Genomic DNA, 16,190 nt, shown 5'->3' on the forward strand with positions numbered 1-16,190 from the left:
TAGTTTCGCGCATTCCAGAAGTCATCTTGTTGTCCGGAGTTTTCACCATAAAAGTTAATCTGAAGAACTGTGTCCTCGACAGCCTCTACAGACCCTGTTGGTATCATCTAGAGACGACTCAGGCATCCCTGCACTGGAAAACATTTAGTCAGTGTAAGTAAGCCTTTGCTTCATATATGTGACACTATTTTTTATTATTTAAATGTTAGAAAGGTAAACAGACAACAATAAGTGGTCTCGTGCTTTCCTTAAGTAGGACACTGACGCATTTTCTATTGTTTCGGTACAATGGATACCACCATTATCACCACTACCATTATGCGATTATTTGGAGTTTTTTCTTATTCTATATTGTCCTATGTCATGATAAGACACATGCTGGAGAAGCTATTGAGCACAGATATAAATACAGGTGTGCCTTGAGATGTTTGGCTTGCCCTCTGGTGTGCCTTGTGCACAAGAAGTTTGAAAACCACTGATGTAACAGAATGCAATTTTTCGAATTGCAGAAGCTGTGATTATTACTACACAATGAAACCAACCAGGGGATTGGAAGCACTTGGCTCTGTGAACTTCACATGCACACAAGTGCTGCCTTAGGCTCCATGTGACATATGTGAATGAGAGCAGATGAATAAAATAACTTGTAAAATGCCACGCCACTCACAAAATTTGTTGTGAGCAACACCACCCTGTGAAAATAGTAACATTAAGTGCAATCCACATGTTTACATATTACCTTTTGGTGTGAGAGTAGTGCAACTATTTTAGGGAATAGCTCAGTGCATGATGTATGCATGGACATGGCAATAGGAGCAGAAAATTGAGAAGTGGTAGTAAATGCACAGTGCAGGTTTCAGCTTGAATTAACACCGCAACTCCTCAAGACCCAAGTAAAGTTCCTGTGTCTTGCTTCCTTCAACTGTTGGGTAAATTTAAGTGAAGTGAGCATCAATGTTGGCCCTGACAGCAAAACAAAGTCTCCCCTGTGCTTCCTGACTACAGTATGAAAGCTGACTAATGTTTACAATAAGGCTTTGAGTTATCTAAATATTTTTCAACCCAGTAGCAAGAAGAAATGTTGCCATTGTATGTATCTGCAAACCACAGAAATGTAACTATTGTACATAAAGTGGATATGTTGAAACTTTACATTTCAAAAAAAGCAGTGGTTAAGGTGTGGTGTGTTTTTTTTAGGCACAAAACACTTGCTAATGGTCAGGAAAAGATCATGTTTTGGCTTAAAATACCTGCTTTTGGTGGTACAATCATCGCTGGAAATGCAGCCATGTCATGCTTAAAAGTGTTTGCTGGTCTCAAACTGTGGTCAGCAGTGGTGTGCAGCTTGGCACATCATCCACCATTTCCTTCGCCTCCTGATGACAGTCACAGCACAACTGCACAAAGAACTGTTTTGCATGAAGCTCTTTAAAATGTTTGATCGTGGGACAAGGAACTTTACTAAGCCAGACTGTCCAGTAGACAGTTCAGATCAAAACCAGGCTATCTCAAACCCAGCCAAAAGTACAGACTCAGAGTATTAAAAACATCAGCCAAACAGTACAAAGCGTGAAAAACAGGCACACATTCACAGATAATCCCACATAGATCACTGGGGTGAACTGGCAAACACTGACAGATAACATTCAGGTATATAGAATATTAAAGCAGTTGGCGGTGAGCCTGGCGGGCAGCAAGAATGATGAGGTGTGCACAGGAGGTGGACATGATGAAAGTAGATGGAAACAGAGAAACCAGCTGATTAGGGCTGGTGGATGGAGGGCTGGATGCACTGGGATCTGGAAACACACACACACACACAGAGCAGAGGAAAACACACAGCAAACAAGTCAAAAGCAAAAATGCTAAAATACCAACAAATTCTGCATCTAATTTGAAAAAAATGCAGTTAAACAACTTGAACATCATCACAGAGGTTCTATTGTGGAGTTTGCTGATAATTGATGAAAAGTCTGTGGCCATTCAAGTACAGAGTTCAGAGTTTAGGAGGTGCACCTGAATGCACCATGGAATCCCCATCTGTGCATTGTTTAATAAGTGGAGAGCAAAGTGTAGATGGCATGACTGCAGTGCACAGCTGTCTAGTTAATTACAATGTAAAACTTTACTGGCGTGTTTCGTGTTAATCAACGTAACTGCCTCCTAGAAGAGTTCACTTTGGGCTCCTCCATGTGACTTCAGCATGCTCCAGACAGACGAAGTAAACAGAACGCCCTCGTGCACACCGATTGAACAGTTTCGCTTCCTCTGATTGGATGGTCAGTTGGCAACATGTTGATTGGCTAGTCAGTAAAATCAGGGTCAAAAGTCATGCGTGTGAGGGTACGGTCACACATGAGCAAAACAGTCTCAACATTCACTTCTAGTGGCAAATGTGGTAAATTAATTTAATGTACCATTAACATTACATTTTGCTGTTTTTATTAGCAAGCTAGCTAACATTAGCTAGCAAACTCGCTTTCTGTGTCTGTCACATCAAGTACTGCCCACAGTTAGCACGAATATTGCCTCAGCAGGCGATGGTCACTGGTCATTCGCTCAGAAGTAACTATGGGCTAACTCACAGCTTGTAGCTTGTAACGCCATTGTTGCATGCACAGATAGGAAATTTGTTTTTCCATTATTAAGACTACCAGTTTCAGGGTATTCTATGATGTAAAAGTTGACAGTTATCATACTGTGTACATTAGCTTATTGCTGATGTTTAAGAAAAAGCAACTGGTTGTTGAATCTCCACTTTATTTTAGTTATTTTCTGAGGGGAGACTTATTACACATACTTCCATAAACAAAATGGTTTCAAGCTTCAATTATAGTAATAAAACATTTGTTCAACCAACAGTTACCCTTCCATTTTCATTCCTTTAAGGCTTATTCTGACTGATAATAATATCAAATCTGTAATACTGTGAAACTGCGATATTATCTGAGCTGGTTATTGTACCGTGAAAATCTCATACTGTTGCATTTTTTTAAATAAACACAAGAAGTTTGTGCTCTAGAGAAAGGATCAGCACTCAGTGAAAAACCTCCTAAGCCCTATGATAAGCTATTATGGCAAGGCTTAACTATACAGACCAGTGAGCAATGATAACTAACATGTCTTTGGGGTCATCGGGTGGGAACCTCCTTTCACCAGTGTTTCGTCTAGTTGGTCCCACGACACCTCCAGGAGGCTAGACAGTGATCTCTGGCGTCCCAGAGACACTCCCTTAATGCCAGGTCTCACTGCTCCCCACACCAACCCAATAACCTCCTTTACCATACTTACACATGGCTTTCTCAGCCCAAACAGCACTGCCACCTTCAACCGAACCCTACAGCACAGACAAAAATACCGCTACAGCTGCAAAACCTTTTCACACTTGCAAAATATTTGAACAGCTACAAAAACTTTTTGGACATGCAAATTAAATCTGTATGCACACAACTTTCACAGATGCACAAAATATTTTTACAGCTGTGAACCTCTATTATACATTCACAAGCTTTCATACATACAGATATAGTTTATACCTGTATGTATTCCTGTGACGCAGAGAGCTTTGTCTTGTGTACCTCTTCTCGTCTGGTGTGAATAGTCTCACAGGATAAACATGGTGTTAGTTATGGTAAGGACATGGTGATACACTTGTAAATCACATGTAAATCCACAACCCCCCTGAGCAGACTGCCACATTAATAACCATATGGTTAAAGAAATACATCAAATGAACCGAGGGACATATGAGTGCAGAAAGAAACATAAGCCAGTTTGTTTCTAGACCACTCATGTACAAAATGTTCCCCTCACTTCTGTGGGGCCTTGTTAATTCATTTTATTATCAACTCCCCCCTCCCCTTACTCTCAGACCCCACTCTTTTCTTCCTCTCCCACCCTTCCTCCTCCTCTCCTCTTCCTCCCACCACATCTGCTTCTCATCCTGCAGCATTCCTGTCTTTCTTAAGAGGATTGTGACATGTGGTTCTGATGAACTAACACACCAGTACACTCTCCTTCTCTCTGTTCCTTTTCTTCTCTTTCACTACCTCATTTTGTTTCCTGTCTCTCAGTCCCTTCCCCTCTGTCCTAACAGATACACACAGGAGAGACACACACAAATACAATTGCACAATCACAACACACACGCCTCTTGGTTTTATTGGCTTCTCGTGATCATGTGGCCAGTCTGTGTTGTTTTTTGTTTTTTGTTTTTTTAATCTTTTTTTTATGACTGCTCCTCTTCCTCTTTGATTATTTGCACCTTTCAAACATTATTCACTAATGACAACATTTTTTTTTTTTATTCCTGCAGTCCCACTAATTTTAATGAACCATTTCACTGTATCTATCCTACTTATTTTAGTGTAGGGAAATCAGATGGAACATATAGCTTGCCCTGTAACTGTTTAGTGGGCTTTAGGTTAATATTCAAACAGGTGCTCTGTCCTGTACATTGCAGATCAGTAGATCCACTATAGCTGTGTCTCAATTCAGGGGCTGTTTCGAAGGCTGCATTTGAAGACTTATTGCGTCACATCGGCGTGACCAAGGCTGTCCGATTTCGAAGGCTCCTTCAAATGTGGCCGAAAAATGCACCCTTCTTTCCCAGAATTTGGAGGGTGGAACGGATGAATCCTTCATGGCCCAGCCTATCTCAAGATGCATTGTGCACTGGTGTTAACAGCTGTTAACTAGCTAACAGTTAACTGTTGTTAACATTACTATTAGAGAAAAGCACACAGTTTAAACAATCTTAATTTAATAAGTTTACTTAAACAGTCCTCCATCAAGCTGAAATATATCAAACGGCTGTGTCTCTGGTGGTGAATCATTTCCTCAGGTATTAAATTTAAACTATTACTAGCTTACCCTTTCTTTCCTTAAGTGCAGCCGGTTGCTAGGTAATAGTAACGCTGACCGGTCGGGGCAAAAACAGTTGGTGATGCAACCAGGAAATCCTCTGCAGACCGGACTGTCCCATTTTGGAAGCTGTTCGATGTGGCTGATGGGGTCTTCAAGGGACGTGGCAAACTTCAACCATGAAGGCTTCAGGCTTCAAAGGCTGCAGCCCCTGAATTGAGACACAGCTTATGTCTGACTGTTACGCAGCATTGACTTGTTATATCATTACATTCTGCATATCCCCTCCAATCATTAGATTCAAACACCCTACTTGATGTTGCGGGAGCTTTGGAAGTTAACAGTCAACAAGTTCCCAGCCACTATGACATCATGCAAATGAACTCATGAACAGTCCATTTACCAGAAAAAATGTTGGCATTTATGTTGGCTCTTATTGGTTGTTTTCATTCAGGTGTGGTGGATTCTTGCAAATGCCATCAGGAGCACTAGGAGGAGCCAAAGCAACACGATTCAGCAAATATGACAAACACTTATTATTTTATAAAAGTTACTATGTTAATTTGTTAGCCACTTATTATTTATGATGGGATTAAAAGTCTAGCATGGGATTTAGTGGTATCCAGCTGTGAGATTGTGGAATTGAAACTTCTGTGTGCATGTATGAGAAACTCCAGTTAAGTCCAGCAGGAAGGGGTGCAGGAAGTATTCACATCCTGTGTTTAGCAATGGTCCCTAAACTTTTTCTGGAGATAAAAATATTGTCGCACACCCCCTCCCAACCTACCCTGGTCTAAAATAGAGTGGAGCATTTTAAGGCACAGATGCTTTTTTAATAAAGTGACTCTGTTGTGCTCAACAGTTGAGTATATATTTCTGGAGCAGGCTTTGTGTTTGGGATGTGAAGTCTCTAAGTAGCAACCTAACCTGTTCAGATTGATACTGTCAGAAGCTAATAATTTGAGAAACACAACACACTGTTTTCTCTCTTCATTACTAACCAGTGGAGTGGTGAAGCCGAGGGTGAGATATGTCTCATCATATTTTCTTGTCTCTGTTTGTGACGTTTGGTTTGGATTCATTGTCTGCTTTATGTTTCTTTGGCAGTTCTTGCACAAACTTCTCAATGCTTTGCTTGCAGTGCAGAACCATGCATCATTTATATTTACTGTAGCCTTGCCCTTGCAGTGCTCTCCCACCCCTACCCCTTTTATAACTCGGGCCTGCCCCCCGTTTTGAGACCCAATGCACTATTACACGTTAAAGTCCTGCACTGAAAATGTTGCTTAAGTAAAAGTAAACAAGTAAAACACTTTATATATATATACATATATATATATATTATATCTTTTGATTATTATTATTATTCATGCATAAATGTAAAGACAGGATTTGCTGTAGTTGAGGTAGACCTCCTTTTGGACTACGTCTTTCAGGACTTTAATTAATGATTAAGGTCTTTCTGATTCTGGAATTGTATATATTGTCCATCCATCTATTTTCATAACCGCTGATCCTTGAGGGTTGTGCTGGAGCCTATCCCAGCTGACAATGGCCGAGAGGCAGAGTACATCCTGGACAGGTCACCAGACTATCACAGGGCTGACACATAGAGACAAACAACCATTCACACTCACATTCACACCTACGGACAATTTAGAGTCACCAATTAACCTGCATGTCTTCGGACTGTGGGAGGAAGCCGGAGTACCTGGAGAAACCCCACTATGACACGGGGAGAACATGCAAACTCTGCACAGAATCACTCCTGGGATTGAACCAGGAACCCTCTTGCTGTGAGGCAACAGTGCTAACCACCACCCCACCGTGCCGCCCTGTATATATTGTGTATACTTTACAATGGCTTAGCTCCACCACCACTTGCAGCCTATATCAGCAGAAGACCAAATATGAATCGTGTCACTCAGGGTTTAATAAGAGGAGACTGTACGATTCCACTGAGGAAAAGTGCTTTTAGTCAGTCAGCCTGGTCTGTAAGAGGTTCAAGGGAGTGGAATATAATTCAGATTCATATCAGATAACTAAACACTTCTATATCTTTTAGAAACCAGTTAAAACAATGAATGATTAATACATACACACGTAAGGACTAAACTCCGTTCTGCTGCAGCTAATATGTCCTGCTGGTGTTGCAATGTTGTTCCATAGTGAAATATGTCACTACTGCCTCTAGTGCTTTTAAAAATTGTATGTCTGTGTATGTTTTTGCCTCAAGTTTTATCATTGAATCACAGATTTCATGATCACTTTTCAACTTTTTGATTTTTCTCTCTTTTTTGTTTTGTGGTTTGCTTTTTTGTGCTTTGCTGTATTTTGGGTAACCTTGTGTAACATCTTGGCCAAGGGACTACAGAGTGTAAAATAGCCTTTTGGCTAATTCTGGCATTTTTATACCATGTGTATGTATTCATTTGCACTGTCCATTGTTAAATAAATGAAACTTTATTTGCACTTTTTGTATTTGGACCCCACTTTGTATCGCAATTGTTGCACAGTTGCCTTCCCTTGGAATAAATAAAGTTTTATTTTATCTCGCTATGGATTAGTCGGTTGGAAAATAATTCCAAATCTTCACATTCCTGAAGCTGGAGCTGTGGAATATATTCCATGTTTTCCATTCCTTCTGTATTTCCAGTCTAAATAACGGTCAATTAAGACAACAGCTGTTTGTATGTTTTGTGGGAACAAATCTGAATGTGTAAAGCAACTAGTAACTAAAGCCGTCAGATAATGGTAGTAAAGTAAAAAGTGCAACATTATCCCCCTAACGTGGTGGAGTAGAAGTACAAAGTGGCATTACAAGAAAATTAGTACAAGTACCTCAAATTTGTCAGAAAGTGGAGTACCTGAGTAAATATTTAATTCCAGCAGAGTTCACTCAGCTGGTGGTAATGCAGTAAAATTTTACATTGCACATATGATGCAACATAATTTTGTGTGTATGTTAACAGTGACTGTAATCTAGGGTGGTGTATGCTTGGTTTCTTCATAACAGAAGTGGATTTGTGGGGAAAAAAACCTCTTTACAACAGATGAGTGTATCTGACTCCAGTTTCCTGTTTTGCAGTAACATGTCCTCTGAGGGTGCAGTGGCAGCAGCTGGACCCAGGTTACATCGTCTCTTCCCCTGGTTTGACACTCAAAGTGCTGCGGTGAGTTTAGGACACCACACAGTTAACTTTATCGGAATTGGATTGTCTCACTTCCCATGAATTGTTATGCAGTAGAGTGTAAAGCCAAATCTCTGTGTCTGTGTAGGTGGTGACCATCTTGTTGGGGCTGTTCCAGATTCTGTTATGTGTCCCACTGGCTTACGTTGAGCAAACTTTGCCAAAACTCTTTGTGGCGCCACTCATCTTTGGAATTCTAGTATGTACTTCATGATTCTTACTGTAATGCTTATACTGAATATCTGTAGTGTCAGCAGCTTCACCTAGGCTTATCACAATTACAACATGATTGCCTAATCATTTAAAAAAATATATATATAAATTTTGCATAACAGTTAAAATTGTTTCAACGATTTAAATAAACGTAATGCCATATTTCCAACATGTATTTACACTGTTTGATGTTTCAAGGCACCATTTTCATTATGTCATCCCGTTGTGCCCTCTTCTGCAATGGTTTAATGGCACCTGACTGGAGAAATAGCTCCACCCTCTGTTATCTCGAGGCACATACCTCCCACTATTCGCACAGTGGTAGTGGATGTAAACTTCTTTTACTAATTTTCTGTCAATTAGGTCAGAATTTTTGCAGCTATATTTGGATAGAAATCTGGCTAATGTTAGAGATGTGTAACCAATGCATCAAATAAAATGTGAATTAAGTGTGTTTCGGGCGGGAACCACCAAGGCTGAAAAATAAAGCCAATGCAGAAGTGTTAAAAACTGCAGTTCCTTGAATGGCAACTTGAGGCTGGCTCCAAAACAGAGTAAATCTCCATGGACCCCCATGTTAAAATGTCCAAGTTTACAGCAGAAATAAACATGTTTACAGACATGTTTACAAAAATGGTTTTGGTCTCTATAGCTAATTTCAACATTCATGACGCAAATGCATATTTAGGGGGGGCGCTTGAGTGAAAGACTGTCTGCTGGGCTTCATCATAGTCTCGAGTCAGACCCACCCCTTGCTCCTCCACAGCTCCCACCTCCTGTCCAAATAAGGTTACTGATGGCTCCAAAAAAACAAGATGATGATGGTTGAAATGCTGAACTCGAGGCTGCAAAAGGGCAGTCTTCAAACCAATGGGTGACATCATAGTATCTGTGTCCATTTTTATGGTCTATGGTGTGTTTCCATCAGCTTGGTTATGGCAAATAAACTGTCTACCTGACGTAGCCACCATGACCTCACCCACTGGTTTGTGGACTTGTTTGACATTTCGGCCCGTGCCATCTCTGTTTTTGGGAGCTAGAAATAAACATATTTGGACTAGAGGGAGATAATTCTTATGCTAGCTGCTGGCTTGGTTGGCGCAGTACATCTATGGTTACCTGTGATAACACTAAGGCTAATACTTGGTAGTGAAAAACAGGCTTAAAACCATTAAGACAAAATGTACTTACCGGAAAAAATGTAACATCTGACTCCATAGAGGGTCTTTTATTACAAAAGACTGTTAGTTTAGACTGTTTTTAGGTGACCAAAATGTACAACTAACACACTGAAATAGCAACAGCTACGACTATGCCAATACTCTGGTAATCTGGGGTTACGTCATGGTTACACTACCTAACCAGGGTTGTCACTGTGGTAGCATGGATGGTACCCACCTGTCACCTAGAGTTGCCGCACTCTTAAAAAGCATAACTTTAAGTTTTAATAACATTGACATTGGTGAGTTCTATATAAATTCACCCCGGCACAGTTACGTACGAAGAAATAAGCTACAGAGACCAAAACCGTTTTTGTACCAGGCCTTAAACATGTTTATTTCTGCTGTAAAGTTGGTTATTTTAACATGGTGATCTATGCAGATTGACTCATATTTGGAGCCAGCCTCAAGTGGCCGTTCAGAGAACTGGTTGGTGTCATTTTTCAGTACTGGAGGTTTCCGTTTGTTGTAAACCTATTTAAACCTATTTACAGCATAAACTATAAGAAAAACACAAATGAGTGTGTAACCTTTTCAGTGACACTGAGAAAGTTTTGTTGTCGCTTCCATCCAGATTTCCTAATTAGATAATAAAAATGATAAAAATGCTTGGATGGCTTTGTGTTTCCTCGCTGCAGCTGTCTTTAACAACTTTATTGTTAGGCTACATTAAGTCGACCCACACAACAGTTTTAGAACAATTTGATCTTTGCTGCCTAGTTTGACAGTTTGACCGCAGTTCATGAGCAGTAATTGATATGATTGACAGCTGTGCTCAAGGCTCCTCAACTCTGATTGGTTGTTTGAATTAATGAGCAGTGGATTCTTGCAAATGCCATTAGAAGCACTACGAGGAACATGTTTTTTTTTTTCACAGACTATCTGTCTCATGTTCCACTCTCTATCTTGTACGAATGAAATTATTTAAATCTGCAAAGTGAAACATCTTTCCATCTCTACCTTGAAGCATGAAATCACTCCATGCATAGAAAGGATGCTATGTTTTAGTGTTAAAATGGATTTAATAATATATGGAAAAAAAACCTCTGTCCTTAACACTGATGAAAGCAACTTTCAGTAAAAAGTCCAATACTGTGTGTGTGTGTGTGTGTGTGTGTGTGTGTGTGTGTGTGTGTGTGTGTGCACGTGTGTGTTTGTTGCAGATCGTAGCAGCAGGATCCATTACCTTTGCCAATGAAAGGAACTCCAACAAACTACTGGTACGTTCACAAACATGTTCATGAGATTTTGATCTCTCTGTCTCCAGCGTCTGTATCTCCATTCAGTTAGCAAACATGTCTCAAGTGTTACATTATATATTATATATATAATATAAGAATATAAACTCATAATATTACAATCATGTGGCATAGTCAGCCTAACGCATCAGCCAGTCGCCAGACTAACATGTTGACATTGTACATTTCTGCAAATCACGAATACGTTACATTTGCACGTTTCATATGTATCATATCAATGTTTCTAAAGTGACGTAATATATGAGCTCACTTTGTTATTAGTAGGTGGAGGGGATGGTAGATGGCGGATGCCAAGCTGCAAGCTAAAAATCAGATGTTTTTTAAAGATGTGTCACTGTTTTTCCAACTGCTTTTTAGGCAGCGAACACAGGTGTTTTTAAGTGACTGTCACTGTTTTTGCACCATGGATAGTGGCACAAAGACCGGCTGTTTTTTTTTTACCGAGACATTGGTGCATTTCCTGCCAGGATTGTGCCCCCAAAACAGGTCTTTTGAGCCAAAATGTGACCATACCTAGCCTAATTATAACCAAGTGGACTTTGTACTTAAACTTAATTACATGTACACAACTTTTCCTTGACATAATAAGGTAGGAATGTAACGTATCAATGGTTCGCAGAAACATGCCAACATTATTTCTGGTGATTGGGTTGAAGGCATAAGTGAACTGACTATTTTAATTTTACTTGTAATAAAAATTGTAATAATGATAACAATAATACTTTGTAAGTGTTTACAGTAATTTTACATTTTCAAGTTTACACTAATGTAATTGGTGTATTGGTGTTTCATCGTGCACTTGACTGTCCTCCTCCACAGCTTCAAGGTTGTGTATACAGTAATGCAGTTTGCCTGCTGGGGACGCTGCTTTCTTTCTGCCTGTACTGCTACTGCCTCAGCACTATTGGAACACCGATTTGTGAGCCCAAATCCACGCCCAGTTATCATTTCTACAGAGCTCAATCTCCTGAGTGTGCTGAGGTATTCCTGACGGTCAGTGTGCTGCTTTCAGCGAACTTTTCTTTTCTGAAGTGAAGACAAAAAAAAAAAAATAGAAGTAAACATTTAATAGGTTTGAGAATGGGCTGAATGGGGGAGGTTAGATGATGGTTAGATGAGATGAGATGGGGGAATGGTGATGATGATAAGGAAAAATCAATGGGTGTATAGATACAGTAGAAGGGTGGAAAGATGAGGTTGCAGCACCATCACATGTCTGACATAAGACTTACTTTATTGTGTGCAAATATATGATATGGATTTGTTTTGTCTCTTGCAGGCCTATTCCAAGTCTCTGAAAATACTGCTGCTGCTCTACAGTCTTGGAGCCCTGGTCATACAATCCATCCTGTCTGTCTCTGCTTTCAAAACTCTCAAAACAGAGTGATACACAAACACGTGTGCCATACATGTTGAAATCCTCAATATTAGCAGTAGAATTGAAAACCACTCATGTAATTCCCCTCACAAAATTTTAAAAGTGTCGATCGTGTAGATTTCTGTTTTAGTGGTTTGGTGTCTCTTGATGAGGTTTCATGATACAGATCAGACTATTTAAACCAAAATGTCTCATGACATCTCAGAGTCTGTTCACACCTGGTAGTGACGTGTCCTGGGTGATCCGATCGCTAGTGGACAGTTTTAGAGGCTCGTTTATGCTCCAAATTAGATATAGAGGTGGTGGACAGCCTTCTGTTCGTGCTCTGCATTCTTTTTGTCCCTATTTGTGCACATTTTCTAAAGGCTTATGGATACTGACGAAACAGATCAGTACCACTGGAGATTATGGAGGCAGTGTAGCGTAGTTAAAGCAAGATATGACCATAGGAGACGACGAAGACATTTAAATAATGGTGGAACAGAATGAAATGGTAATATAATAATATATAGTAATATATATTGAAATTATTGAGAGGGACTCTCCGTCCTTATGTCCCATACATGACGTCCCAGCTCTCACCTATGGTCATGAGCTTTGGGTAATGACCGAACAAATGAGATCACAGATACAAGCAGCCAAAACGAGTTTCCCCAGAAGGGTGGCTGGGCTCAGCCTTAGAGATAGGGTAAGGAGCTTGGGCAACCGGAGGGAGCTCAGAGTAGAGCCACTGCTCCTTCGCGTCGAAAGGCGTCAGTTGAGGTGGTTCGGGCATCTGATCAGGATGCCTTTTGGGCGCCTCCTGTTAGAGGTGTTCTGGGCACGTCCCAATGGTAGGAGGCCCCGGGGCAGAACCAGAACACACTGGAGGGATTACATATCTCATCTGGCCTGGGAATGCCTCAGGGTCCCCCAGGAGGAGCTGGAAAGTGTTGCTGGGGAGAGGGACGTCTGGGGTGCTTTGCTTGGCCTGCTGCCCTAGCGGTTGATATGAAATGGAGTCTTCATCCACATGTCAGGATGTAAAAGCAGCAGAGATCTGCGCCATCTACAACGCTGCCTCCATTAATAGATACAATATTACAATCTTTTCCATTGTCGTCCATTTGTTGTTGTGTGAAAATGTTGACTCTGCCCTCTAGCGCTATCTATTGGCTGTATCTATGCCCTCATAAACAACCTGCGGAGGTAAAAGGGCAGTCAGTGATGTTTACGTTTGAAACAGCCATATTTATTTTTGTAAACAAAGGGAGTATAAATGAGCCTCAAGTCTGTCTGTTTACACCTGCCATCAGAGTGTGTCTCAAGTGACCACTTGTGATCGAATCTCACTTCCTCACTCTGTATGCAAATAATCAGGTGCATCTCTCAAAGTGACTGCTGAACCTTTTCAAGGCAGAAAATATGACTATGTGACAAGATGAAAAGTGTATCACTGTAACTATTCACAAAGAATCTATCAGCAACCTTACTCTTTATAACTATGTGCATATTGTTTTACCCACAGCAGATATACTAATAAAACCCAGTTTGGGGACAGAAGAAGAAGTTCCCTTATTTAATTGCAGTTTTAAGTGAAAATGCACAGCCTTGTATACTGTACATACATTTGTTTGTTTTACAATTACATTGACGTTTTTTTATAATGTTTTGTAATGTTTTACATGTTTTTAAAATTTTATAACAAATCAAATACAAAGAAAATAAATATACTGGATGAACTAACGAGAACTTCTGTGATAGTCAGTGATCATTTGTGAGCAGCTCGTTTCTGTGTTACATGGTCTTCATAGATTGGACTTCTGTATGTGTGTTACAAGGGGACAAAATAACAAACACCGTACACAAAGCCTTACATAAAAGCCTCACAAAGATTACTGCAGGGCTGAATGCTGTAATAGATTACATTATAGTGTTGTTACTGAGGTGTAATTATGTCCACACTCTGTATATGCAAAAAAAAAAAAAAAAAGTCTTAATCAAATAAGACTGATGGTGTTATTCCATACTGTGAATGTGTGAAAATTTCGTGTGTTTCCTTGACGGGGCCTGGGCAGCGAACCAAAGAGCAACATCCACTTGGTCTGGGTAGAACATCTTTATCAGTTTTTCAGATGCATCATTTGCAAACTGTTTATAATGCCAAGTACACTGATGCAGTGATCGCAGCTTCAAATGTATTCACTGAAATCGTAATCATGGCTTGCTCTTTTTACATGATTGCCCTCATATTTCATTCAACAAAAAAATGAAAAAATACAGTGTGTCACACAAATGCAGACACTTTCATTTCTGCATGCATGACGGTCCTGCAGTGGTCTTACTGCTGTAGTTTCTCACTATGTAGAGGATGCTCAGAGCAAAGACACAGCACACCAGCCTCTTATTCCTGTAGCCACTGAGAGGCTGAATATCTCAATGTAATACAGAGGTTTGCACACTTGCACTATATCTTTATCTTACCAAGAACTATTCTGTATTTGGCGCTCTATTAGGTGTGGGTCTTAATCCCTCACGTAAAGTGGTCTATCTTTGGCTTGATGGTGCTGCTTTTGTTTTGAATGTAATTTTCACTTATATTATCTTTTTAATATTATTATTTATGTGTTTAACGCCTAGCTGCAAACAACATTTCCTGCAGGATAATAATGTATTTGTGTGACTGACTGAAGGCCAATACAAATAGAGATGTTTTAATATGCAGGATAGCTGATACATTTCCACCATAAATTGATGCAGTAAAGACACAAATTGATATGTAAAAATTCCAAATCCAGTAACTTAAATGTTTAAAGCTCAGAATTTCTTGGAGGAGGACCCCAGACACCCCGCTTAATGTGTAGAAATAAAACCTATGCCCTCAACAATGATATATTTTCAATATACATACATACATGTATAGGATGGCTATAGATATAGAAATACAACAGTGCTGGTCAACCATGTCTTCTGCATTTGGCTAGAAGTTCTCATCCACATTACACCTTATATCCTCTCTAATAAACCTGGGAAAGAATCTATACCTGACCCATGCATGGTAATCTTCTGCATATACATCCAGATATCCAGCATTTATTGAGTCCAAGAGGGACACTGATCATGTGGACGGTGGTCATAAACTTTCCACCTTCATGAGGGGGGTTGAGGAATGGAGAGTAAAGAAAAGATAACACTAGCATTAATATGTTATTTTGCACTGAAACTGCAATTGTGAAAATAAATAATATTTTCCTAAAACAAAATGTCAGTATTTGCATGGATGTGCACATAGTACGTTTTCGGTTAAAACGGGACATTTGTAAGTGTTAATCAATCAACCATCACTAATGTTAGCTATTATAGCTAAGTTACCTGCAGTTCATTAGTCACACATTCACATAATGTGCACAAGAATCCCAATGTCCTTGTGCAGTTGTATCAGAGCAAATGGCAAATAAAATTAAATACTGGACAATGGTAGTCACAAGTGGATTCAACTAATGTTAATGTATTTATTACATTATATTTGTTAGTCCACATGAAGTCAGAGTAAAATGTCAAATCATTTATTACCGCGCTGCATGTGTAATGTATGTTGAAAGTAGTAGCTTTCATTTATTGCATATTTGTAAAAGTATACTATACAGCTGTACTTGCTTATAATAAATAATTGATTGATTGTTTTCCCCAACATCCAATCCACCTCTGACAGATTAGGTCCCCCCCAATCATCACTCCATAGTAAGGGCCTTTGTGTAAAGACAGAGTTTTGGTTGAGGTTGAGTTTGAGTGAGAAAACAGTTCTTGGATTGTAAAAGATGTGGTCATGAAACAATGAAAAGTGATTCACTGTTGAGTCCACATTGAATGCTGTTGTGCACACTGTGTTAAGAGTTTTGGAAATGTGAACACACTATTAAGAACTGCACATTGCCAATTGTAAATAAATAAATAAATAATAACAGCAAGTATAATCTTTTATGCTGAGTGGATCTCTGCAAAACTTGTATAGGTAGGTCTAATTAGAATCAATTAAGCTTCCAATGGACAACCTAAGCTAATGGATACACCTGCCTCAACAGACCAG

The 16,190-nt window shown here is 39.7% G+C and overlaps 1 protein-coding gene across 1 annotated transcript; it reads left to right on the top strand.

Moving 5' to 3' along the window:
• The first annotated feature begins 10 nt into the window (after positions 1-10).
• si:dkey-9i23.16 (uncharacterized protein LOC571915 homolog) lies at positions 11-13,849 on the top strand. The gene is made up of 6 exons (XM_049569835.1): positions 11-153; positions 7,952-8,036; positions 8,143-8,253; positions 10,651-10,707; positions 11,566-11,739; positions 12,026-13,849. The coding sequence occupies exons 2-6, from the start codon at positions 7,956-7,958 to the stop codon at positions 12,131-12,133; spliced, it is 531 nt and encodes a 176-aa protein (XP_049425792.1). The 5' UTR covers positions 11-153; positions 7,952-7,955; the 3' UTR covers positions 12,134-13,849.
• Positions 13,850-16,190: the final 2,341 nt, after the last annotated feature.

This window comes from Epinephelus fuscoguttatus, linkage group LG3 (genome assembly GCF_011397635.1).
Source record: "Epinephelus fuscoguttatus linkage group LG3, E.fuscoguttatus.final_Chr_v1".
Taxonomy (NCBI): domain Eukaryota; kingdom Metazoa; phylum Chordata; class Actinopteri; order Perciformes; family Serranidae; genus Epinephelus; species Epinephelus fuscoguttatus.